This window comes from Sapajus apella, unplaced genomic scaffold (genome assembly GCF_009761245.1).
Source record: "Sapajus apella isolate SASKATOON/1434 unplaced genomic scaffold, GSC_monkey_1.0 scaffold78, whole genome shotgun sequence".
NCBI classification, from domain to species: Eukaryota; Metazoa; Chordata; class Mammalia; order Primates; family Cebidae; genus Sapajus; species Sapajus apella.
In genome coordinates, this window is record NW_022437018.1 from 2301257 (window position 1) to 2327153 (window position 25897).

General features: G+C 36.6%; 1 protein-coding gene across 19 annotated transcripts in view; it reads right to left on the minus strand.

Annotated features, from left to right (window-relative positions):
* The window catches only part of ANK3 (ankyrin 3), a 677335-nt gene that overhangs the window by 64253 nt on the left and 587185 nt on the right, over positions 1-25897 (minus strand). For 11 of the 19 annotated variants that reach the window (XM_032252648.1, XM_032252646.1, XM_032252639.1 and 8 more), the window contains 3 exons: positions 17937-18043; positions 12619-12843; positions 9680-9834 (listed from right to left, as the gene is read on the minus strand). In XM_032252648.1, the coding sequence (XP_032108539.1) occupies positions 9680-9834; positions 12619-12843; positions 17937-18043 (487 nt within the window). Of the gene's footprint in view, positions 1-9679; positions 9835-11979; positions 12079-12618; positions 12844-15500; positions 15534-17936; positions 18044-25897 lie in introns of all 19 variants that reach the window. The other 8 variants (XM_032252635.1, XM_032252640.1, XM_032252641.1 and 5 more) reach the window with 1 other exon arrangement.

The following is a 25897-nucleotide window of genomic DNA, read 5'->3' on the forward strand; positions in this document are numbered from 1 at the left end:
TTGATAAATGATAAATTTCTTAAACACCTTGTGACTCAGTTTATTTGTAAAAGGTAGGACAGCATTCTCTGTGACTGAGGTTTTGCTACAAACAATAAGAATCATAAAATGCTTTGTAAATATAAATGGTTATGGAGACCATAATACAATGAAGCATAAACAACATGACTGAAACCATGTTCTGACTAAATGGGTTACTTTTAATGCTTTTTGAGACAAAGTCTCACTCTGTCACCCAGGCTGGAGTGCACTGGCGTGTTCTCAGCTCACTGCAACCTCTGCCTCCCAGGTTCAGGTTATTCTCATGCCTCAGCCTCCCGAGTAGCTGGGATTACCACCACACCCAACTTATTTTTATTTTTTTTGCATTTTTAGTAGAGACAGGGTTTCACCCTGTTGGCCAGGCTAGTCTCAAACTCCTGACCTCAGGTGATCCACCCACCTCAGCCTCCCAAAGTGATGGGATTACAGGTGTGAGTCACCATGCCCAGCCCTCTTAACACTTTGAAATGACCATCCTGATTAGTTTTGCCTCACTCTTAGAGGCACATGCAATTAAATGTCTCGATCAGTTGGTTAAATGGGGACACAGCTCTCTTTCCTATATCAAATCAGATTTAAAAGGCTACTTGTGACCTGGTCAGGTTGGAGTGTGAATAGTCCCCAGAAGGAATACAAATGGCCTCAAGGTTTCCCAAAGTATGATGTCTGTATCAGGGTTAATTTCTAGGCAGGTGTGTGCTTTGCTCAGCTCCTCTAAGAATGGGGTATTTGATACTGAGATAAGAACAGATAAAGGATTTTTAGAATGTTAGATTTCAAAAAGCAAGGGGCCTGTGGAAAGTCACTGTACACAGGTGCCCAGGGTTGAAATCTGGCTCTGTAATCAGTGCACCTGGGCCTTAGGCCCCTTCCTGAACTTCTCTGAGCCGTATGTTCCTCATCGATATGATTAGGATGAGATGTTTCCTCTGGGATAGATATGACAAATAAATGACCGAAAACCACCCAGCACAATTCTGCTCACATAATAACTTAGAAGAGTTATATATTCTTTTTGAGGTAATACAGCTTTCGAGGGCAGCCAATCTGTAGCAGAGCTAAGAGGATACCAAGTTAGATTTTAAAAATAATCATTACACTGTCTCTACAAAGTGTATCTGAATGCTATCATTTCCATTTCATTCCATTAAAAAAATCACCAATTGCTGAAAATTAAATATCAAATAAGTTGGGAGAAATGAAAATAAAAAAACTATAATATTCAACTTTAGCTGGAGAATATGTAGAACAACGTAGCATTTGTAGTATATTCACTGAACAGTTTTAGAAAGCTACAGGCCTCTATCCCTTCGGAATTAAAGTTCAGCTCCATCAAAATATCCAGCTTTCATAATAAGCTCACCTAAGATCTTACAGGAAAAAATCCTCAAATGATATAACTTTATCCTTCTTCCTTGAAGTAAACATCATAGAACCCTTTTCAATTTTTTTGTTTGTTTTTGAGATGGAGCTTTGCTTTTGTCGCCTAGGATGGAGTACAATGCGTGATATTGGCTCACTGCAACTCCTGCCTCCCAGGTTCAAATGATTCTCCTGCTTAGGCTCCCAGGCAGCTGAGATCACAGGTGTGTGCCACCACACCCGGCTATTTTTTTTTTCTTTTTTTGTATTTTTAATAGAGACAGGGTTTCACCATGTTAGTTGGGCCAGTATTGAACTCCTGATGTCCAGTGACCCACCCACCTTGGCCTCCCAAAGTGCTAGGATTACAGGCGTGAGCCACCGTGCGCAGCCAAGACCTTTTTAATTCTTTAAAAAACGTGTATTTAAAAATAATTATATATTCATGGGGCATGGCAAAGATAGTACAAAAGGCTCCATGCACCTTTTACAATTTTAATGTTTAACTCATATCTTTATTCAATTCTGTCATCTGCTTTATATCTATTTGGATTAGCATTATTTCACGTCTTTTTATTCAGGGTAGAGACCTCTTTGTTGTTTACATTTGCACAGTGCAATGAGTGCTGATGTTGCAGAATGTCTGGAAACAATGATACCTGCTTGTTTTCCCTCCAGTTTTAGCAGTCTAGTAATATGATTTCTGACAATCACGTATTTTTAAAGCTATTTTCAGAAGACTCATTTTTAATCATTATGTGCTTATGAGGTATTACTTTAAAAATCAGGGAGAAATGTGACTACTTCTTGAACTCTACTTTCAGTGTTGACATTTAAGATTATAGTTGGTACTCTGTGTGTAGAATAACTATAACCTGCCCCAGAGCCTTCCCCAGGCCCCAGCCCTCCTTTCCCCGTTTGGTATGGCCTCCCTTCCTCCAGAAAGTTTCTCTCTTAAGTATGGGTCACTGGATTATTGAGAAAAAGTGTCACCAACAGGGGTGCATATGCCTGACACAAGTCATTCATTTCTCCTTTCATTCAGCAGACTATGTGGAAGTGACAACTCTGTATCAAAAGCTGTTATATGCACTAGGCATAATGGCTGTCAACAAGCCAGAGTTGGTCTCTGCCCTCTTGGGCTTTTGCAGTGCACCAAGGAAGATATCAAAGCTCAAAGTTGCAGTTATGGTGCTGTGGGTGTATTTACCAGTTTAATCTGAGTCTGGGGTTTAGGAAGGGCTTCCTGGAGGAAGAGAAGTAGGGCATGTTTGGCTACATTGGAGTAATCCTTCTAAGGTTTTCTTCCATGACTGCAGATTAAGAGACTTGTATTCCTAGTATCTGCTTCTCTATGTTATTTCTGGGAAAGTGTTTGAAATGTGAGAACATTCGCTTACTTTTCCATTTCTGTAAATAAAAGCATGCTTTCAGGCAATTAGTCTCTACATGTCTCTTTTTTCACCTTATTGTTTAAGCCATTACTGTTACATCTAGGGGAAAAAATCAATTGACATAATTCTGTCTTCAAAATCCAGGATCATAAATAATGTCTTAAACACCATGAATCAATAACCTCTCATGAGCAGCAAATACAGAACACACTAAACTCCAAAAGCTTAGACCTGCAGTTTCTGGCACACTGGTCTCTCTGTTCACATCAGCAAAGGTAGTGGAGGCTGACGTCCAACCTCTAGGACCTGCTTCACTGCCCTCAGAGGGCTAAAAGCTCTAGTGTGCCTGACATGGGGGGCAGGACGTCTGATGTCATTTTCATCCACTAATGTTTCATAAAGACGTGTTAATTTCTGGCCAATCCATATATACAAATGCATTAAAAACTTACCCTTATCAATTAATCCTCATTTTCTTTGGTCTACTTTTCATTTCTAAACTAGAATTTTTATTTCTAAACTAGTTTGGGGGACTGTTCTGGTAGTTTCCAACATGATGGACATCACTCAATTGATTTTAAATGCCAGTTTATGGCAATAGGGTGAAAGTCAGTATTTTGCTATGTTTCAACTTTTTTTTTTTTTTTTGCACCCCAACCACAGTCCTGATTTGGTTAAATTCCATTTTTATTCTCTCTTTTGGAATTTTTCCCAAAACTGGTACTAGATTTCTCCAGCAGATGGGGCTGTGCACAACATAAAGCTATATACAGTATTTCATTTATCTGTGCTCAACTGCTTCTACAATGACTCGACACTTAAGATTACTGTCTCGTGGCTTATAAATTAAAAACAAATTATATTGAAATGAATCCAAGTGGCAACTTTTTTTTTTTTCCTTTTTTGAGATGGAGTTTCGCTCTTGTTGCCCGGGCTGGAGTGCAATAGCATGATCTTGGATCACTGCCACATCCGCCTCCCAGATTCGAGCGATTCTCCTGCCTCAGCCTACCGCGTAGCTGGGACTAGAGGCATGTGCCACCACACCAGCTAATTTTTTTGTATTTTTAGTAGACACGGGGTTTCGCCATGTTGGCCAGGCTGGTCCTGAACCCCTGACCTCAGGTGATCCACCCACCTCAGCCTCCCAAAGTGCTGGGATTACAGGCATGAACCACTGCACCTGCCTGCTAAGTAGCAACTTCTAACTAAGAAGTCTGTTTCTAAGATATTGTTTATATAGTCAGATAGTAAATTTACAAAATTTGTTTTCTGTTAGGTAGTAAGTATCAATTTCCCTTTCTGGTTTCTGTTTACAATGAAACAATAGTGTAATCATTCAATCTAAAATGTATTATCTTAAAAACCTCATTTGCTCTCATTTGAAAGTTAAGCAATGGCAAGAAAATAAGTTCCTAGCATTGTAAAATTGTTTGGGGGAACGTCAGCCATATTTTGTTCCAAGACAGTGACTGGGATTTTAAAATAATTGGATAATTCATATATACTCAAAGCCTCCTGTGTTATTCTTAGATAGCAATGCTTTTTATGTTAAAGCCAAATAGATTTGAAGAACAAAGCCTACACACTGTCCAGAAAGGCACTGTTCAGTAAAAATATAATTCAAACTGGATATGTAATTTTTAATTTTCTATGGCCACACTAAAAAAGAAACAAGTGAAATTAGTTTTTTTATTTCTTTTTTAGAAATGAGATCTCTCTATGTTGCCCAGGCTGAACTCCTGAACTCCTGGCCTCAAGCAATCCTCACACCTCAGCCTTCTGAGTAGCTGGGATTACAAGCACATTTTATTTAGACTAATATATCCAAAATATTGCCATTTCAATGTGTAACCAATGTAAAAATGAATCATGAGATATGTATTTGGAGGAGGGTACTAAACTTCATATATCTGGTGTATTTTACATTTGCAGTACATTTCCATTTGTACTAGCTCTATTTCAAGTGCTCTGTGGCTCCATGGAGCTAGTGGCTACTGTATCGGACAGCGCAGGACTAGAACATTTCTCGAGCTTTCCAATGTGTAAGTTAAGGACCTCTACGGGAGGAAGGACCTCTTCTACTAGAAAATGCTTCCAGATCCAAGATAACTGCAAACTACACAATACTCTTTGGGGTCTGAATTTGGAGGTGTAATTTTAAACATGTTTAATTCAACTTTGTGAGTTTAATTAAAGTCAGGTTTTCATTCAACTCATAAAGTGAATTCAGTTTGGTGCATAATACTTTGTAGGGGGAACGAATGTTTGTTTTCTCTTTGCAGCATCTTTTTCTCTGCTGAGAAAACAAGCATTGACAAAGACTAGAACAAGATGTCTGTCTGCTGCCAAAGTGAAAAGTTGCTGCTGTCACATGATACCTTAATGCTGATGGCAGGTTCTTCACACCCAGACCAGCTGTCCTTTGTGTCACTCTAGCCTCTTTTTTCAATAGACCTTTGCTAACACATCTACTTCATTAGCAAAACCATTGATGATTTTGTCCCCAGGTGATAAGGAGTAACTTTTAATTCCCCTTATTTTGCAGCTACAATTTTTCCTGAATATATACCATATTTGTGTCATACAAAGAAACTAAGAGGGTGCCTTCATTAGTAATGGAAAATTTAAGTGCCAGTTAACATATATGTGACTCTTGTTCTACACAATTTGGAAAAGGGTGCCCCCTTGGGGTGTACACAACCTTGTAGATACACAGCTTGGCAACTAGATAGTAGCTTTAAGCACATTAGAAAAAAGTACCCCTATGACTTACAGACCAGTGTCAGGGCAGAGAGCTTGACAAGTGGAAAAGGCAGGATTTCAGACCCCGTTTGCTCTCCTGCACAACTTACATGGCAGTTGTGGCTATGACTACACATTGAGTGGGTTTCCGACATCAGGCATCATACTAGGAACTTTACCTATATTAGCTTATCTATTCCCTAGTAATTCACTATTAGACATCCTCACTTTACAAATTTAAACACTCAGAGCCTTTTAAACAAATTTAAAGGCTCAGAGAGATTAAGTGCTTGGTTATGGTCACACAAGTAAGTGGTGGAGCCAAGATGAGAATTCTGGTCTGTGTAACTTCCATAAATCATGGTCCCAACCACCACATTACATGGGGCGAACTCTCCTCCTCCTTAAACCTTTTATTCCCAGCAGTTATTCTAACAGCCAAATTTGATTGAGTACATGGAAAGGCTTCACACATTTTAACACACTATAGAACATAAACTCATCTTTACAATTGTGTTGTTTAATAAAAATCAGTGATCAGAATATTTGCTAAGATGTTTTTTAAATACTTGAGCTTTAAGATTTTCAGAGAAGAGCCTACAACAGGACTAGTTGTAAGAGTACCAGATAACTGGGCATGGTGGTACACGCCTGTAATCCCAGCACTTTGGGAGGCCAAGCAGGCAGATCACCAGGTGGAGAGTTTGAGACCAGCCTGGCCAACATGGTGAAACCCCGTCTCTACTAAGAATACAAAAATTAGCCGGGCGTGGTGGCACATGCCTGTAATTCCAGCTACTCGGGAGCCTGAGGCAGAAGAATTGCTTGAACCTGGGAGGTAGAGGCTGTAGTGAACTGAGATGAGATGGCGCCATTGCACTCCAGCCTGGGTGACAGAGCAAGTCTCTGGCTTGGACGAAAAAAAAAAAAAAAAGCAACATACAGATTGCTTACGAAGTAGCACAAAGAATTCATCTATGGAGAAGGGGGTTGAAAAAGTAGACATTTATAACAAGACAGGCACTATCAAGGGTCACCTGCCACAGACGACAGATAAAGCTTAATTAATTGTTATGAAATTGACACATTATATAAGATAATGGTAGGACAATTTATTTCTCTATTTTAAGGAAAGCTTGAGTGATCTGGTCACTGGTTTAATTCAGGAACTATTTTTATCCTGTTAATTAACAGTTATTCAGTAGCAAAAAGGGAGGGGAACAGAGTAGAGAGGATAAAAGAACACAAAAATCATAAAACCTCCTAAACTGTGCATATGCTTCTCTTTGAACTAGAACTTTGAATAGTTGGACCTTCAAGGAAAAAGATAAGTTGGCGTTTTAAAAAGACAGATTTGGGTTTTATTTTTGTCAGTCTGTTTTTGGAGAGAGGAAAGTTCTGATAAGAATGAAGTGTCTTTAAACCAAAATTAAAACCACAATAAGATACTACCACTTTCTTACTAGAATGGCTAAAATTTAAAAAGGAGAATATCTAGTGCTAACAAGGCTGCAGAGCAACTAAAACTCTCAATATTGCTGGACAGAATGTAAAATGGTACATTCATTTTGAAAAATGGCTTAGTGATTTCATATAAATTTAAATATAGATGTACCATGTAGTCCAGCAATCCTGCTCCTAGGCATTTACCCAAGTGAAATAAAAACTTATGCTGAACTACCTCACATCCAGTAGGATGGCCATCATAAACAAAACAAAACAGAAAATAACAAGTGTTGGCAAGGATGTGGAGAACCCTTGTGTACTGTAAAATGTGATGTAAAATGCTGCAGCTGCCTATGGAAAACAGTATGGTGGGTACTCAAAAAATTAAAAATAGAGTTACCATAAAAAAAGGAATGAAGTGTCTTTGGGGATATGTGAAGAGTGGTGAGATGGGCTGGAGTTTGGCATATAATTAGATTAACTGAGCTTCAGTTATAAACTGTGTGTAGCGGTTCCTTTCTTACTATTAATTTAATACATGAAAAAAGCCTGTGCCTTGAAAATTCCATCCTCACTTTTGCTCTAGCGGCCTCCAGTCCTTGATTCTTTAAGCCTCCAATTATTTGCATTTCCTTTGAATTGTCTAAAATGGAACCAAAATTTATCTGGTCTTTAAAAAAATGGCAAAGAAATGCTATCTAGTTTTTCCAAAATCACACATAGAATCCAAGACAGAGAATTATATCATTGTCTCTTTATATCTTGGGATACTATACAGCCCTAAAAAAGAATGAGATCCTGTCTTTTGCGGGAACATGGATGGAGCAGGAGGCTATTATTCTTAACAAACTAATGCAGGAACAGAAAATCAAATACTGCATATTCTCACTTATAAGTGGGAGCTAAATGAGAACCTGTAGACACAAAGGGAAACAACAGACACTGGGGCCTACTAGAGGATAGAGGGTGAGAGGAGGGAGACGATCAGAAAAAATAACTAATAGGCACTAGGCTTAGTACCTGGGTGAAAGAGTAATCTGTACAATAAACACCTGCAACGCGAGTTTACCTACATAAAAAACCTACATGTGTAGGTTTAAGTTTAGCACTCAATCTCTGAGTCTTAGTTTAGGCTGAGGCAGAAGAATTGCTTGAACACGGCAGGTGGAGGTTACAGTGAGCAGAGATCGTGCCACAGCACTCCAGCCTGTAACAGAGTGAGACCTCATCTCATAAAAAAGAAAAGAAGTAGAACTAGATTTTGACCCCAGCCTTACTACTCAGGGGGGTAACCTTAGATATGTTGCTTAACGTCTCTGAACTTCAGTTTCCTTACAAGTAAAGTAGAATTAAAAACCACTTGATTAGCAGTGCCACCCTTTCTTTTTCAGTTTTCACTTATGAAAGCATTTATCAGTGCCTCATGAATGCCAGCCACTCATCAATTACTACTTTCCCTGTACTTTGCTGTAAAGGCATCTTTAAATTCATGGTCGGTCGTGATGTGTCTTATACCGAACCTTTGGCATGACAATTTTTTCTAGAGAATATAATGACAATAGCTCATACTTATCAAGGGCTTACTTCATGACAAGGACTGTATTTCATATGGACCTCTCATAATTATTGTATTTATTCTCAGCAATAACCCTAGGAAGTTAGGAAGGTAATCTCCATTTTACAGAAGAAACAGAGGCTCACAGAGATCAAGAAATTTGCCCAAGGTCATTCCTCAAGTACCCTACAGTTCATCTAGCTCCTTGGTTCAAACCGTGAAACCCATGAGAGAATATGCTGAGTGCATTCCAAAAGTCAGTGAATTAAAAAAGAGTGGATTTTATGAAATATGAATTCTATCTCTAATAAAGCTGTTATTTAAACAATTCCTGGATTTGGAGTGCTTAGGAAGTGAGTATAAAGGAAGAATTAGCTCAGATATTTTTCTCTCAGCATCAGACTTGATGGTGAGCCTGTTCTCTTTATTTATTTATTTATTTATTTATTTACATTTTTAAAGGAAAACTCTGCATCAAACACCTACTCTCAAAACCAGACCATTCCTAACATCTACTAAGAAAAACTGCTCATGTTCTTAGGGTCAGACAGCCTGAAGAAGTTGTGTATGAAAAAGTGACATGCTCAGATATATACCAGTCTTACGAGGTCAAAGAACAAGACATTGAAACACAACAGACTCCAATAATTACCATGAAACATTTTTTAAAAACTAATTGTGGCCCAAGAGAAATTAAAAATTTCTGAAGGATACTGAAATTATCTAGGAGGAACTTGAAAAAGCTGAAAGAGACCGGAAGAAATTCCAAAAATAAAATGTGAACACATTTTCTTCAAAATGCTCAGCATGCCTTGCATACCTTCCGTTATTATTTCACCCTCTCTTTGCCCATTTTTGACTTAGAAAATTTTCTTTGGTATTGGAAAGATTGATGTATGTGATTAAAGATGGAATCATCAGAATACTTGTACTTTTATATGATGGAGAAAAAAGTGTGTTGGATTAAATGAAACATCATGCTTTATGATATAGAAAACAGGAATAAAAGCTGAAGAACTTGGGTCCTAGCTTAAAATACAAATGTGTGAAATTCAAGTCCTGTTTCACATAATCCAGTCATTCCTTCAATTTCTGCCTGCAGACATTTACAGAACCAAGGAACCATCATTGTTACCTTCATCCATGCCATTAAGTAACTCAGTTAAATCTTCATTTTTGCTGTCAAATTGATGCTCCTTCCAAGTTTCACCATTTTCACTTCGAAGAACAATAAGTTCTCTTTCTTTTCCTCTCATGGACCCAAAATGAGGGATTTCCACTATGACAGGGCTGGAAAAAAAATCCACATTATTTTTGTATCAAATTAAATATATTTATAGTATCATACTTTAAAAATATTTCAATAACAGTATTCATTTGAAAATCAGAGGTGCCACTAAGGTTGGGAATGATTTCAAAGCTGCAGAATCATTTGCTAATTAAATATTTTAGAAGCCTGATAACATGCCATCATTCATTCATTCACAAACAGTTCTTGGAGGACTACCATATGTTAGGCATTGGATTTAACGGGGGAAAATTTTCAGTACCTATGAATAGGAATTTTGAATCAGAATGGAAAGTTATTAAAGTAGACCATAAGAAAGTTGGTCCATTTTAAAAAGACACTATAGGTATATTATACAAATGCTAATGATTTAAAAGGACACAGCCATTTCTTTAAAAAAAATTCTCTAAAGTTCCTAGTTTGAAAGATTATTGCTGTATTTTCTCTTTAGCAAGAAAACAGTCAATATGATAGCTACTGCTCCAACAGTAAGATTCCATTTTTTTCATGGCCTGTGCAGTTAAGAGAGTTCCTGTGTTCTTCAATTTGTGAAATGGTAGTAGGTAGCTTCAATTCCTGGCTCTAATATAACCTGCATAAGAATACTTACACTTTCTGAAAAAAATACTTGCTGGTTTGAAATTGTCATATAATGACGTAGAAAAGCTTGACAGTGTCCTTTTGCAAAGGAATGTAAAAGAATGGCTGCAAATTGAACATAGCCAATCAAGCCACGGGAAGTAATTTTGGTAAATTTTAAAATAGGATAAATACTAAAAAAGATGAATGGAAGTAAGCAGACCACAATCACACACAGTTTATGTAGTTGGATTGTGCAGCTTTATTTTATGACATTTAAGTAGACAGTATCATTATTCTCCTACAGAGTTTGTATGGAACCTCACTTCTTAACTTAGGTGTGTAGGTATATGTGATAACAGAAGATACAGGCTTAAATAAGTAAGAGCATAAAAAGGAATAGTAGTTGTAATGATCAAATAACATAAATAAAAACATGAATATCGATTTATTAGAAAGCTATTTATTTAAAATGGAGATGATAAATATGATCATTTTGCTTTTGGCAAAATCATTATAATTTATTTAAATTAAATATTAAGAAATAATGTTTATAATGCCTTTATCCTTCAATAAGAAGAAAACAAATCAAGTGTTCTTAGAAGCATTAACAATTTCAAATTAAGATATTTACCATAATGTTTAACTATACCTTATAATTAAACATTAAATTGTATTTATTTTTGAGAAGATACAATCTTTGCAGGTTAATGTGTCAGATACTGTCTCTGTAAATATTTAAGGAATGTGGCTTTATGTATGATGTTCAATGATATTGGAAAGAAGGTATGAACAAGGGCCTTTGACCAAGGTGAAAGCCAAGCATAGCTTTTCATTAACAGGTTTCTTCATGCAGATTGCCAAGGCAAATACAACGGTCAAACAGACAAAGCGAACAAACAACAAATACCAATGCATTTCAGCTTAAACAAAACCAAACAAAACAATTTAATAACTTTAAAAGAATATTCTATCTGCTGCCTATTTAATTTTATTTAAATATCCTGTGTTCCCAACACTTTTCAAAATCAGTTTACTTATTGATGACTTCTTCTCAAAGCCCATAAAAAATTACAGTACTCATGTACTCTTTTAAAAGATCTAATTACACACACACACACATGCACACGCGCGCGCACACACACACACACACACACACACAGGTGTACGTACATGAAATTTATAGCAAATGTTGATTCAAAGCCTGCAAATACCTTTTCTAACACTGGGTTAAAATGAAAGACTGTCGCTGTCTTAAAAGTATCATATCAGAAGAAACATTTCAAATTAAAGAAAGGTTTACAAAAGCACAAAGTTATGAAAGCGGAATGCTTGCAGTGAATTCCACATGCTTGAGAAGCACAAGATAGGTAGCGGTGCTACATTAAGTCAAGCCACTATGATTTTTTTTTTTTCACTGTGACACACACAAACTAAAAGATTAAAAAAAAAAACTTAAAAAATAAAAATAAACTTAAGACAAGAATCAGACCATGGGTGTGACAGAAAAAAATTGAAAATGGAAAAAAAATTGTAGACATTCTGTATCTTGTCTATAAAGGTCCTACCCAATAAATTTTGTTCCTTGAGGCCCCAGCTGCAGGATTCGGCTAACCAAGCTCTCACCCTCATTTACAGGGGGAGGATTGGTAGGAAGATGCAGTTTACTGAATAACATCCATGCAGCAGAAAGAGAAACGAGAAGGGGAAATTGTGAACAAACTGTCAGTCACGACAGAGCCTGCCTGATTTGCACCCAAGTGCCACCTCAGAAAACGAATTAAATTTATTTTTCCTTTTTGTAAAATACCGTATCACAATGAACTGTTTCCTGAAAAATGTTCTTTAAAAAGACATGTCCCCAAAGTAGCCATATATTCAATGTGGTGAAATCATTCCAGCATCTGTATTTTTTCCCTAGAATGGTGCCTTGACTTCTACAGGGACCACTGGGGTTCCGTGCACTTGCTGAGCAGAGAACATGCTTCTCAGTTAGTAAAAGCCTTGACCAGCAAACTGAGTTAAGAAAGTATCAGTCTATTAGCCTTTCATGGAATCACACAGCTTTGTGACCTTTGACACTTTACAAAAAGTATACGCAATCAGGTCCAACTAAGCAGTTTTAAGAGTTAACTCCTTGAGTTAACAAGGGTAAAGAAAATCAAAGATGTGTAGGGACCAAGGTTAAAATTGACAAAACAACTTACCCTAAAAATTGTGCCCCTGCAGGACCCATTTCTACCAGCCTACTGGCTAATCCCTCTCCTTCCACCATGGGGGGTGGGTTGGCCAGTTTATGTCTCTTTACCAAACGGCAGGTGATTCGAGTGGGGGCCGTACACTTGCGTGGAGGAATGATGATTCTCATCCCGTGGTGACGGCTTCCTCTCATGGAGCCCCCTCTCGCATCCACCATAAAACTAACCAGAAACCTGTGGGGAGAAGATCACAGGCCAAATCAAGGATGGAAATAAACCGTGTTCACAGCAGGTTTTGAAATGAAATGTTAAAGTTTAAAGCGACAGACAACATAGCTATTATTTTCTCTGTTTAAAGATAAATCGGAAGTAAATACAGTGGAGTCGCATCAAACATGCTTTTAACTTGTGCACTTTCAAAAACTGAAACACAACTTATTTTTGGTGGAACCTGACCCCCAAACAAAACAGCCAACTACTTTTCCAGGCTCAAATGGAAGGAATAGAAAGGTTTCAAAATTGGAGTAAAAACTGTCTATTAAGAGGATTCTCATGCATTAAAAAAAAAATGAATTTTGAATTTATATTCAAAGGTCATTTTAACTATAAGTGGTTTTTGCCATATGCTGCCATATGCACTCCTACAAGTAAGATGAAACTCCACAGTATGTCTTGACATTTACAACTCATAAAATGAATGTATATTTAATCATACCAACACTAATTTCTACTGTGATGAAGCAGAATATAAGAATAAAAGCAGGGGATGACTAGATTTGCTAAGATGACTTTGATGGAAAGGGATTAAATGTTTTCCATCTAAATATGGGCTTAAAATCTGTTTAAAATAGCCTAAATTTGAATAATTTATACAACAAGAAAAAAACGGAACTCAAACTTTTAGAAAGTGGCTCTAAATTATATAATTCTGTCTTTGGCCTTTTATTAAAGCTAATAAGGAAAAAACTGTCTGCATGGATTAATAGATATGAAAATGTAAAGAAATTAACTGTGTTACATCTGGGTAGAAGCATATTAGAATCACTGTCTTCTATGACTATCATCATCATAGAGGTATAACACAGTTATCATTATCACAGAGCTGTAAGTAAACAAAAATCAATGAGTCCAACATGTGAAAGAGTTAAGGTCAGACAGGGGAACACAAATATATCTTCGTATTCTGATTTTGACATATGAAAATATACAGATTACTAGCACAGTACAAAATGGTGATAATTAGAAAACTGTCTGAATTCCTTTAGTATTTTTGGAAAAGAAATCATCCCAACCATCAAAATTATTTACTATTATCTCCTCTAAAAACAATGCTAACATCCTGCAAACAGATTTTAAGACTTTGCATGGACTTCCTAGCTGGGGACCCTTTTCTGAACAATGATAACTCTTGACCTTGAAAGAGTGACCTTTGAAACCAAGCAAACTGGCCTGTGATCCCCACAGGGAAAGGCAATGGGCTGGCAATCATTTTTCAGCCTATCAGATTCCTAGCACCAACTCTGCTTATCAGTAAGGTGGACTCATCGTTACACCCTTTTGCTTGTTTTGGATTTAACCATTTTACTCTGGATTAATTTACATCTTTTATAACATTTTATTGATCTGGGGAGACTGGGACCACTATGATAATCAAGGTAAAATGGGAAAACACTGACTCAAAAACAAAAAGAAAACAAAAATCACTTCTCCCTAGTCAAAGAAAAAGATACCTGTTCACTTGAACAAGTGTCGTGATGAATTGTTATCAATGCTAAGACAGGAGGCTCACTTGAAATTGCTTGGGAATGCCTACATTTTCTTAGACATACGTATATTTAACAACCAATTTTATTCAGTAACGAAGGCAATATGGCAATATTATGAGACAAAATCAAATCCTTCCTTGCATTTAGCAGCTTTAACTACGAAATCGATTTTTCATTGGGACTAATAGTAACAGAATGGATTTAATACAATTCACGACAAACTCTGGGCTTGAAGATTCGGTTGTGTCAGTACACACACACACACACACTGGGGTGTTTCCACTGAGAGGGAATGTTTGCTCTGGCAACTGCTGAGTCTCAACAATATAGATAATAATTCTGATTGGGTCTGTCTTGTTCACTGCTTGACCTGCAGAGCCAAGCGCAATTCTAGTACAAAATAGGGACATGATAAATGCTTACTGAATAAATCAATGAGGAAAACTATTTTGCTTAGAAACTGTGTAAGTGAGATTTGGTTACTAATACTCATGGATTGATGGATGGATAGACAGGTAGATAGCTGATTGGAGCTGAGTGGACTGAAGGTAGTGTACAGTTTATCAGAATTAAAATAAAAATATCTCAGCTGTAAAGAATATCAGAACCAATAGAAAAAACACTGTAGTTAAGTTGATATTAATGATAAACTGGAAGAGTCTCTTTATCTGTGTTCTGTATAGCACATGGTGCATGGTTGGTGCTCATTAGCAACCATTTGTTGTTCTGAGGTTCTCAACTTCATAGAGTCAACAGGCTGAGGAAAAGAGGGACTATGCATTAAACAGGACATGGATCCTATTATTCAATAACATTATAGAATACAGTGATTTGTTTTACAAACTCACGTATTACATATTCTGTGCAAAAAAAAGTCATGCAACATAACTTATAGAACAAATTAAAAGGTGGTATGTAATAATATTTGTATCTTATTAATATTTAAACTATAGCACGAATTCTACAAATGATCCTAAAGCTAATACATGAATGTTTCTAGTTTTAGGAACAGCAGGACGACAAACGCTGATACACTACAGACACTGACACAGTCTAACTGTGGGAAAAATTCACAGAAATTAAAAATACAAAAAGGATGGTTCACATAAAGGACACAGTTATCACCTTGAATCATACTGAGGAAGTGGAGAAGAATAGCTGCAAAATAATTTAGAAAGCAAATGGGAAAAATTAATGTAATATAATTAGAAGCAAGCAACAGAAAATGTCAATGACAAGCAAAGGAAAAATAAAAACCATCAGAAAATGAAACCAGGGCATTTGGCATTTGTGGGATAACCTAGAAAAGTATCTGCCCTACGTAGCTACGTAAACTACTCCAAGGACCTGGCATCAGTGAATATTTCTAAGTGTACACCAGGTCTATATTATCCTTTTCAAATAAGCCCACACTAGCTGCCATCACTTTTGCTTTCCTGCACATGTCTGCTGTCTCTATTGCCTTCAATAAAGTTCAAGGTGAAGGGAAGATAACTTGCATATTCAAGTACTTCATTGTTTTTAATGTATGGGAAAGTTCGCTTCTGATTTTATTATCATGTTTCTTCAGCTTCTCAGTTTACTAAATTAAGCCCTACTACTTGTCTTTGATTTGTACAGAATACAAAGTGATGGTTTCAGGTCTTTGAATTATGGCAGCAATTCATCAAGCGTGATTCAAAAAACTCTTCAACATGTCTGCTCCCTGAATGTATCCCAAATGTTGTATATTTTCCTTCTCGAATCTGATTATTTTTTTTTTTATGCTTTCCAATATTAGACCCATATGCATCTAACATAAATTATATATTTTAGCAGTTTAAAAATTAATATTATAATAATTCGAGGTTTTTCTAATTGAGTTAAAGAAATGCAATGTTAATAACTCAAAAGCCACCATGAAGTTTATAATTTATGAAGTACTTTCATGTCAGTTATTCCCATTTGAATGATATTGATCTGTTTCTCAGAATCATAGTATTACAAAGCCAAAATCTATGATGATTCTTTAAATAACCTGAAGCATTACTCTGAGCCTGACTTTTTATTTGTAAAATGGGAATAATGAGTAATATGTATCTCACAGTATCATCTTAAATTTCAAGTAAATATCGAATGAGACAATACATGTAAAAGATTTAGCACAATGTCAGGTACATGACAAGAAATAAGTAAACATTAGCTATTACAATTTATTTTAATTAGAAGCAGCAGCAAATACGTAATATATGAAGCACTTCACAACTGTTAATTATTGTTAATTTATTTAATTCCAAAATAATCTGCTCTTGTCCTTGATCACAATTAACTTAAGACCTAAATGCCAATTTCCAAGGCAAAAATACCTTGAAATATTCATCATTTTAACAGATTATTTTGATTATACTTATATGGATGTCAACTATCCCAAATCTGAATTAACTACAGATGAAGAATCTAATATCCAAAGACACACTAATTTATTTATTGAAGCAAGTTCCCTTTTAGAGTCCAGTCTCGAATTCCATTGACCAGGGAGGCAGCATGAGGAGGCTACTCGATGTGGTTTTTAACCACAGCACTTCTGGTGTAGATACTGGTATTTTTTTTTTTTAATCTTTATTCTTTTTATTCATTTCTTTTTCTATACAACTTAATTGTAATTTTATTTCAGAAATGCGGAAGGCACCAACTTGATTGAAAGTTCAAATTTACATATTCTTTTAAAAGGAAAATCACAGAAAACAAATCATTTATCAAATCATATGAGAAAAAAATGACAATGCCACAGCTTACTCCTAATTTGAAAACCAAATGTTTGCTCAGGGTGGTGGCTGACGCCTGTAATCCCAGCAGCCTGGGAGGCAAAGGTGGGTGGATTGCTTGAGCTCAGGAGTTTGAGAACAGCCTGGGCAACATGGCAAGACTTCATCTCTACGAAAAAACACAAAAATTACCCGAGCATGGTGATGCACACCTATGGTCCCAGCTACTCAGGAAGCTGAGGTGGGAGGATGGCTTGAGCCCAGTATGTAGAGGTTGCAGTGAGCCAGGACTGTACCACTGCACTTCAGCCTGAGCGACAGAGCCAGACCCTGTCAAACAAAACAAAACAAAAAAGCAAAAAACACAACCACTAAATATTTGAGAGAAACTCTTCTATCTGAGAAATTCTTATATCTGAGAAAATCAGATACCCAGAAGAAACCTCAACCCAGAAGAAAAGTAAAATGAAGAAAAATCACTCTATTTCAAATTTTAAAATATTTAAAAAAGAGATTTTCTGAAAAGGAAAATTAAAGGCCTAGAAGATCAAAATAGCCAGGAAAAAAGTGTGTTGTACCAATAATTTCATTATTTTTTTCTAACAAAATTAATTTTTTTCCTCATAAAAAACCCATACAGAATTGCTTAGAAAAAATTTAATGATTACAAATACACTTTACATATACTAATGAGGATACATTTCATACATGAATATATTCATATATATGAAGCTTGTTGATGTGAATTTATAACTGTAAATAATAAATGCAATGTTCATGTAGTAGAATAAAGAAAAGTGACATTTAGGTTACTTACCCAGAATGAATGGGGCTTGAAACAAGATTGACATTGTCTAAGGTGTCGGCAGCCCAGCTGTAATGTCTAAGAGAATCTGAATCAAATTCCCTTGTGAATGTTAGATGCTGTAAAATAAAATGGTAAATTAAATTACATCAACAAACCATACATGACTGGTTTCTCTACACATATAAAACATATCTGTATTCCTCTAATTCCAGATAGACTTACATTCAACGTAAATAATTTTTAAATTCTCTTCTACAGGAATATGTTGAAATTTGAGTATAATAATGTTAGAAAATAAAGTCTATTGATAGTTTGTTTTATTTCAATCTTTTAAGAAAGCACCCTGGGTCATTGGTATGGCACAGAACTAACTCCAACTGTGATTTTAATCACTTCAGCATGTCTCCAAATTAATCCTATAACAACTGCAATGTTTTTTCCCAATTCTCAGAATAAAAAATGAAAAATTCAATCTTGATAATGTCTGGTTCCGAGTGGGGTGGAGTAGCTAGCAGCAGTCTAGTGCTTCTGCCAAGTAAGCTGGATAAAATACAGAAATTGTATCTGAATGCAGCAGAGGGTGGCTAAAGCATCAAGAACTAAAAGAACTACCAAACTCTGGGAAGGGGAACATCTTCAGGAGTTCAACTGACTTTCTGTTGCACATTTTTAACTTATGGGCTTTTGTCAGTTTCCAGTGCAAACAGATTTCTACTTTTAACCTTCAGGGGTCACTGTTGTTGAACAGAAAAGCCAGGAGAGTTGGTGGAGATTTGGGTGGCCTCAAGCATGCTAGTTTTCTGCTAAGAACATTTGCTGAATTCTGGGGCTGTGCAGAACAGGAAGCTCAAAACCTAACCAGAAATATCTCTGAAGAGCATAATGGAGATTTTTGGCAGGCAATGAGAAAATGACTTAAAAGTTTAGAACTTATAATGGGAAAGAGATTTGAAGATCATACCACAATTTTAAATAAGGATGCTGGTGAGCTGGAGGGAAACCAGAGGAGAGGTAGTATGAGCTTTTACCAGGGCGGCAAACCAGCCTCATTTCAGCAAAATCTTAATTGAATTAAAATGATCATCTACTATTCTATTTGCCTAGCAGAGGGAGGGTCAACATTCTCTAGAGGAATAAATCATCATCAGTGTGTCCACAATTTTTCATATACCATGTCTAGCATAAAGTGAAAAACTGCCAAGCATGGCCAGGGTACATGAATAAAAACAGAAAAACAAAATAAAACCAAACCAAGCTAGACAGACACTATAAATAGATTCCCAGGCCATCCAGATTCTGAGGTAAGCTATTAGGTACTTTACAATAACTATGATTAGTATGTTTACAAAAATAGGCAGAAAGAGAAAATAAATTAAAAGGGATAGAACACTAGAATATACATAAGAAAGAATCAAATGGGCATAGGTTGAGTATTAAATACAGTGTCAGTTCTTGACTTGTGTAGACACAATATAAAAGAGGATTGATAAGTTAGAGCCATAAATGGAAAAATATAAAAACCAAGGGATATGTTAAAAAAATAGAAAATAATACAAGATGTGGAACATTGAGAGATTTTAACATAGGTATAAATTAGACCCTTAGAAATAGAAGAGAAGAAGAGAATAAAGTAGAAGCTATATTTGAAAAGATAATGGCTAAGAATATGCCAAATCTGATGAAAGGTATTAGCCCACAGATCCCCCTCAATCTGCTTCCTACTGAAACCTCAGTAAAATGACAGTGACATATTTAAAAATACATACACAGAAAGGACAGAGAGAATAAGAGAAAATACATCAGCAGAGGAACAAAAGGATTGGCTAAAATTCTCTTTAAAAAGTGAGCCGACCTTCATAATCCTCTCAGTTGTCAAATAATGATCCCCTGTCATCACCACCACCAACCCTAGCAGAAGGCTAGAAGCAGGAGACTAGAAGGCTAGAGGCCCCATACTAAAAATGAAGATCATATACTGAATACTCAGACTCCCAGCCTTCTTCCTTTACTGGTCTTCTAAACACAGTTAGGGATAGAGTTCTAGGCAGAAAATGGGATATCTGACTTGCCCACTGGAATTTCCCAGTGAAATATCCTGGCTTATTACTTCAGTGGAAATCATGGATGACAACCTCTACACCATACAGAGAGCTTCCAATGAGTTTATTAATAAGTAGACAGCCGAAAGCTACTACACAGTTGAGAAAATCATCTATTATAAAAACAAAAACAAGCAAACAGAAGGAAAGCAAACTGGAGGAAACGGGCTTTTCAGGGAGAAGAAAACTTAAAATTATTCACTAATATCTAGAGAGAGAAATGAGATACTTTTACACCTGTGAAACAATAGACTACTTATTATAACAAAGAAATATTTAGTGGAAATAACTCTTAGAAAGTAACAAATATGTTGGGGAAAAAAAAAAACCCTAGAAATTTTAGAGAAATTGTTAACTGTAGGAAACAGGGGAGAAAATACATGAAAGCAAAAGATAAGTTCAGGAGGTTCAAATCCTCCTCATCAGTCTTTTAAAAAAAAGAAGTTCTAGAAAGAAATAGTGAAACAAAGGAAAAAAAAAACTTTTCCAGAGCTGAAGACACAGGGTGCCAGAGTAAAATGACCCACTAAGTGACCAGCACTAGGAATGAATACGGAACCCATTATGGTACATCAACATAACATTTCAGAATTTGGAGACAAGGACAGAGCCTATATAAACATGGAGAGGAAAAATGGTCACAGATGGAGGACCTGTATCAGACTTTTAACAGCAAAACTTGAAGGTAAAAGGCAATGGAGCGATTCCTTCAACATTCTTGGAGAAAATGACTTCAAGTCAGAATTTTATAACCAGCTAAACTAAAAACAAGCATGAACTAGACAGATATTTTCAGATATATAAAACCTTTTAAAACGTATTTCTCATGCACCCTCTAAGGAAACTATTGTTAAGATGTATTCCACTGACATGAGGAGTAATCCAAGAAAAAGGAGGACATGGACTCCAACTCAAGAGAAAACAAAGGGAATTTTCATGGTTATGATGAAGGAAGGCTCAAGAGCACATCTGTGCAGTGGACCTACAAGGAACATGACAGGTAAGAAAGCTCTAAGAGACATGAGGTAGGTAGACGAGAGACAGATCACCTAACAAATGTGAACATATTGAGAGATTTGTACAACTGGGGGAGAGTTCTGGGGTTGGACTATTGATATGTACAGGGGCTATCAAGCAAATGAAAAAACTCCAGGGAAAATAAAATATTGTGCCGGAAAGAAAAAGCAATCAGGCTGGGCGAGGTGGCTCACACTTGTAATCCCAGCACTTTGGGAGGCTGAAGCAGGTAGATCACTTGAGGTCAGGAGTTTGAGACCAGCCTGGCCAACATGCTGAAACCCATTCTCTACTAAAAATACAAAAAATTAGCTGGATGTGGTGGCACGCACTTGTAATCCCAGTTACTTGAAAGGCTGAGGCAGGAGAATCACTTGAACCCAGGAGGCAGAGGTTACAGTGAGCCAAGGTTGTGCCACTGCACTCTAGCCTGGGTAAGAGAAAGACTCTTTCTCAAACAAAAAAAAAAAAAATAAAGAAGAAGCAATCACAATATAAGCCACATATGAGAGTAACATTTACATAGGCATAACAATATAATCACCAAATACAGATATAACCAAAATAAAATACAACTGTTTGGGGAAATGGTAGAATACTATGTATGCATGGTCAGGGAGAAAAAGTGTGAAAAAATATTAAAGCTTCCTCTTTCATTTGGGGAAGTCAATAAACAATTCCTGAAATGTTCAAAAATCAGCAAGAAGCAACACACATGTAGTATTTAGAGATATGCAAACATATAATAAGAGTCATCGAAAATTATTTCAAGCACTGGTCTCTGGATAGGCAAAATTGGGGACTGAAAGTGTATATGGGGATTATGTTTTTTCCTAACAAGTGTGCCTTGGAGAATATGACTTTATTATTATTATTATACTTTCAGTTATGGGATACGTGTGCAGAACGTGGTTTGTTACATAGGTATACATGTGTCATGGTGGCTTGCTGTACCACACCAACCTGTCATCTACATTAGATATTTCTCTTAATGCTATCCCTCCCCTAGCCCCCCACCCAAATATTTCACAACCTACTTTTTTTTTTTGAGAGGGAGTCTCGCTCTGTCACCCAGGCTGGAGTGCAGTGTGCAATCTCGCTTCACTGCAACCTCCACCTCCCAGGTCCAAAAGATTCTCCTGCCTCTGCCTCCTGGGGAGCTAGGACTACAGGTGTGCACCACCAACACTCAGCTAATTTTTTGTATTTTTAGTACAGACAAGGTTTCACCATGTTGGCCAGGCTGGTACTGAACTCCTGACCTCAAGCAATCCACCTGCCTCGGCCTCCCAAAGTGCTGGGATTACAGGCATGAGCCACTACACCTGGTCAAGGAATTTTTGTTCAATTACATAACTTTGGTAATAATAAAATTTAAATTTAAAAACTTATTCTGAATTACACAGATTTTTTTTAATGGCCCTGAAATCAAATTGAAAAATAAATTTGTAGAGCAATTATATGCAAGTCACTATCTCACCCAGGTTTTAGGAAAATGCAAAAATGAATAAGGAACAGCTTTATTTGCATTTAATGAATGAGGACATATCCAGTGAATGGGTGTACAATTATGCATCTAATAAGAATCCACAGAGAAGATTCTAACCCATCAAAAGCAATAAACCACTTAGGAAAGTTCCTAAATTCTATATGGGTTAACCAAAGATGAGGTGTTGGTTTGAGTCTGGCTTCATTTAACAACAAATTACACTGAATTTGGAGACCCACACCAACAACCCTTCAGAGTAGGGCAAAATACTTAATACAAAATGGTGCTGTTCCTTTAATTTTTTTGGCATGAGTGGTGTGGAGGGCAAGCTACAGTTCTTATATTGGGGGATCTAAGGTTGTTTTTCACAAAGGTTTATTTTTTTAAAAAAAAGATCTCATAAATAAATAATATCATTCCTCTTTGGTAATTACAGTAAATTATTTACCTTTGGTACACTTAGAAACATGCACTGGTACCATTAATTATTAAAACAATGAATTATATCTCACAAAAAGGTATCACCGCAATCATGTAATATTTATCAAAGCCAGAATGTGCCAGGACATGGATTCCACATTCCTTTGAGTCCTTTCTTGACTTTCCTACTCTTGCAACTTTGCCACTCATTGAAGCTTTGCTGTAACATGAACAAAAATCATACTTGCTCAAAACAGTGAGCTACATTATTTTGAGCTATATGCCCCAATATTTGTCCCAAATAGTAACACTTAAACCTATTTTTGATACCTTAGTACTTTCTCTTCCGAGTTTTGTGTTTTCAGAGAGGTTTGCTTAGGTTTATGAGCAGACATAGCTCAATTTTAATAACCTAAACACAGGCAAACAAAATACTCTTCCTACGGAGCATCCATCCAAATACAAAACAAAGCAATTCAAGAGAACCTGTGGTTTTCCACAGATACTGAATTGGTATTTCGTTTCTATGCTACCTGTCTACGAACACTTACTTCTAAGATTATAATCTACTTAAAACCAAAATATAAAATTTCAACTATTCACTTATGTTAAAAAACAATATGAATTTCAAAGTGTTCTGACACGTTACTGTGCATAGCACCACAGTACTATCAAAAAACTTTGCCTCCATTTAGCTACTGAACAAATAGATATTTAAAATGATTAACAAGGCTGGGTGCAGTGGCTCACACCTGTAATCCCAGCCCTTTGGGAGGCCAAGGCAGGTGGATCACTTGAGAACAGGAGTTCAAGAGCAGCCTGGCCAATATGGTGAAACCCTGTCTCTATTAAAAATGCAAAAAGAAAATTAGACAGGTGTGGTGGGATGCACCTGTAGTCCCAGCTACATGGCAGGCTGAGACAGGAGAATCACTTGAACCTGGGAGGAAGAAGTTGCAGTGAGCTGAAGTCGTGCCATGGCACTCCAGCCTGGGCAACAGAGCAAAACTTCATCTCAAAAAAATAATAAATAAATAAGAAGAAATAAAATGATTAACAGAGATTCCATGTTCACAGATCAGAAGAATCAATATTGTTAAATATTGCTAAATATTTAACAGTATGTCTATACTGCCCAAAGCAGTCTATGGATTCAATGTAATCTCTATCAAAATAACAATGATATTCTTCACAGAAGCTTAAAAAAAAAAACAAAACCTAAAATATATGTGGAACTGCAAAAGATTCACAATAGCCAAAGCTATCCTAAGCAAAAAGAACAAAACTGGAAGAATCATATTATCTGACTTTAAATTATACCACAGATATATAGTAACCAAAACAGCATGGTGGCTAGAGAAAAATCAGACACATAGATCAGTGGAACAGAATAGAGCCCAGAGATACATCCACACATCTACAGTGATCTGATTTTTGACAAAGGTACTAAGAATGTACAGTGGAGGAAGAATAGTCTCTTCAACAAATGATGCTGGGAAAACTAGACAGCCATATGCAAAAGAATGAAACTAGGCCCCTATCTCTCACCATATACAAAAATCAAATCAAAATGAATTAAAGACTTAAATCTGAGACCTCAAACTATGAAACTACTGAAAAAAACCATTAGGGAAACTCTCTAGGACATTGAACTGGGCAAAGATTTCTTGAGTAATACCCACAAGCACAGGCAACTAAAGCAAAAATAGACAAATGGGATCACATCAAGTTAAAATGCTTCTGCACAACAATCACCAAAGTGAAGAGACAACCCACAGAATGGAAGCATGTATTTACAAACTATCCATCTGACAAAGGATTAATAACCAGAATATATAAGGAGCTCAAACAACTTTACAGGAAAAAAAAAATCTCATAATCCAATTAAAAATGGGCAAAAGACCTGAATAGACATTTCTGAAAAGAAGAAATGCAAATGGCAAACAGGTACGTGAAAAGTTCCTCAACATCACTGATCATCAGAGAAATGCAAATCAAAACCACAATGAGATATCATCTCACCCTAGTTAAAACAGCTTTTATCCGAAAGGTAGGCAATAACAAATTCTAAAGAGGATGTGGAGAAAAGGGAACCCTCATCCACTGTTGGCGGGAATGTAAATTAATATAACCAACACGGAGAGCAGTCTGGAGGTTCCTTGAAAAACTGCAAACAGAGCTGCCAAGCTATTTAGCAAGCCCACTGCTAAGTATATACTCAAAAGAAAAGAAGTATATCGAAGAGACATCTGCACTCCCATGTTTATTGCAGCACTATTCACAATAGGCAAGATTTGGAAGTGACCTAAGTGTTCATCAGCAGATGAATGGAAAAAGAAAATACATACTCAATGGAGTATATATACACAATGGAGTACTGTTCAGTCATAAAAAAGAATGAGAGACTGTCATTTGCAACAATATGGATGAGACTAGAGGTAATTATGTTAACTAAAATAAGCTAGGCACAGAAAGACAAATTTCTCATGTTCTTACTAATTTGAAAGCCAAAAATTAAAATAATCGAGCTCATGGAGATAGAAAGTAGAAACACTGTTACCAGAGAAGGGGAAGGTTAGCAAGGGGACACAGGGTGGGAGCAGAGTGGGAATGGTTAAAATGTACAAAAAAAAAAAAAAAAACAGAAAGAATCAAGGTGGGGCGCAGTGACTCACGCCTATAATCCCAGTACTTTGGGAGGCCAAGGTGGGTGGATCACAAGGTCAGGAGTTCAACACCAGCCTGGCCAAGATGGTGAAAGCCCATCTCTACTAAAAATACAAAAATTAGCTGGACTTGGTGGCAGGTGCCTGTAATCCCAGCTACTCGGGACGCTGAGACAGAGAACTGCTGGAACCTGGGAGGTGGAGGTTGCGGTGAGCTGAGATCGCACCACTACACTCCAGCCTGGGCGATAGAGTGAGACTCCATCTCAAAAAAAAAAA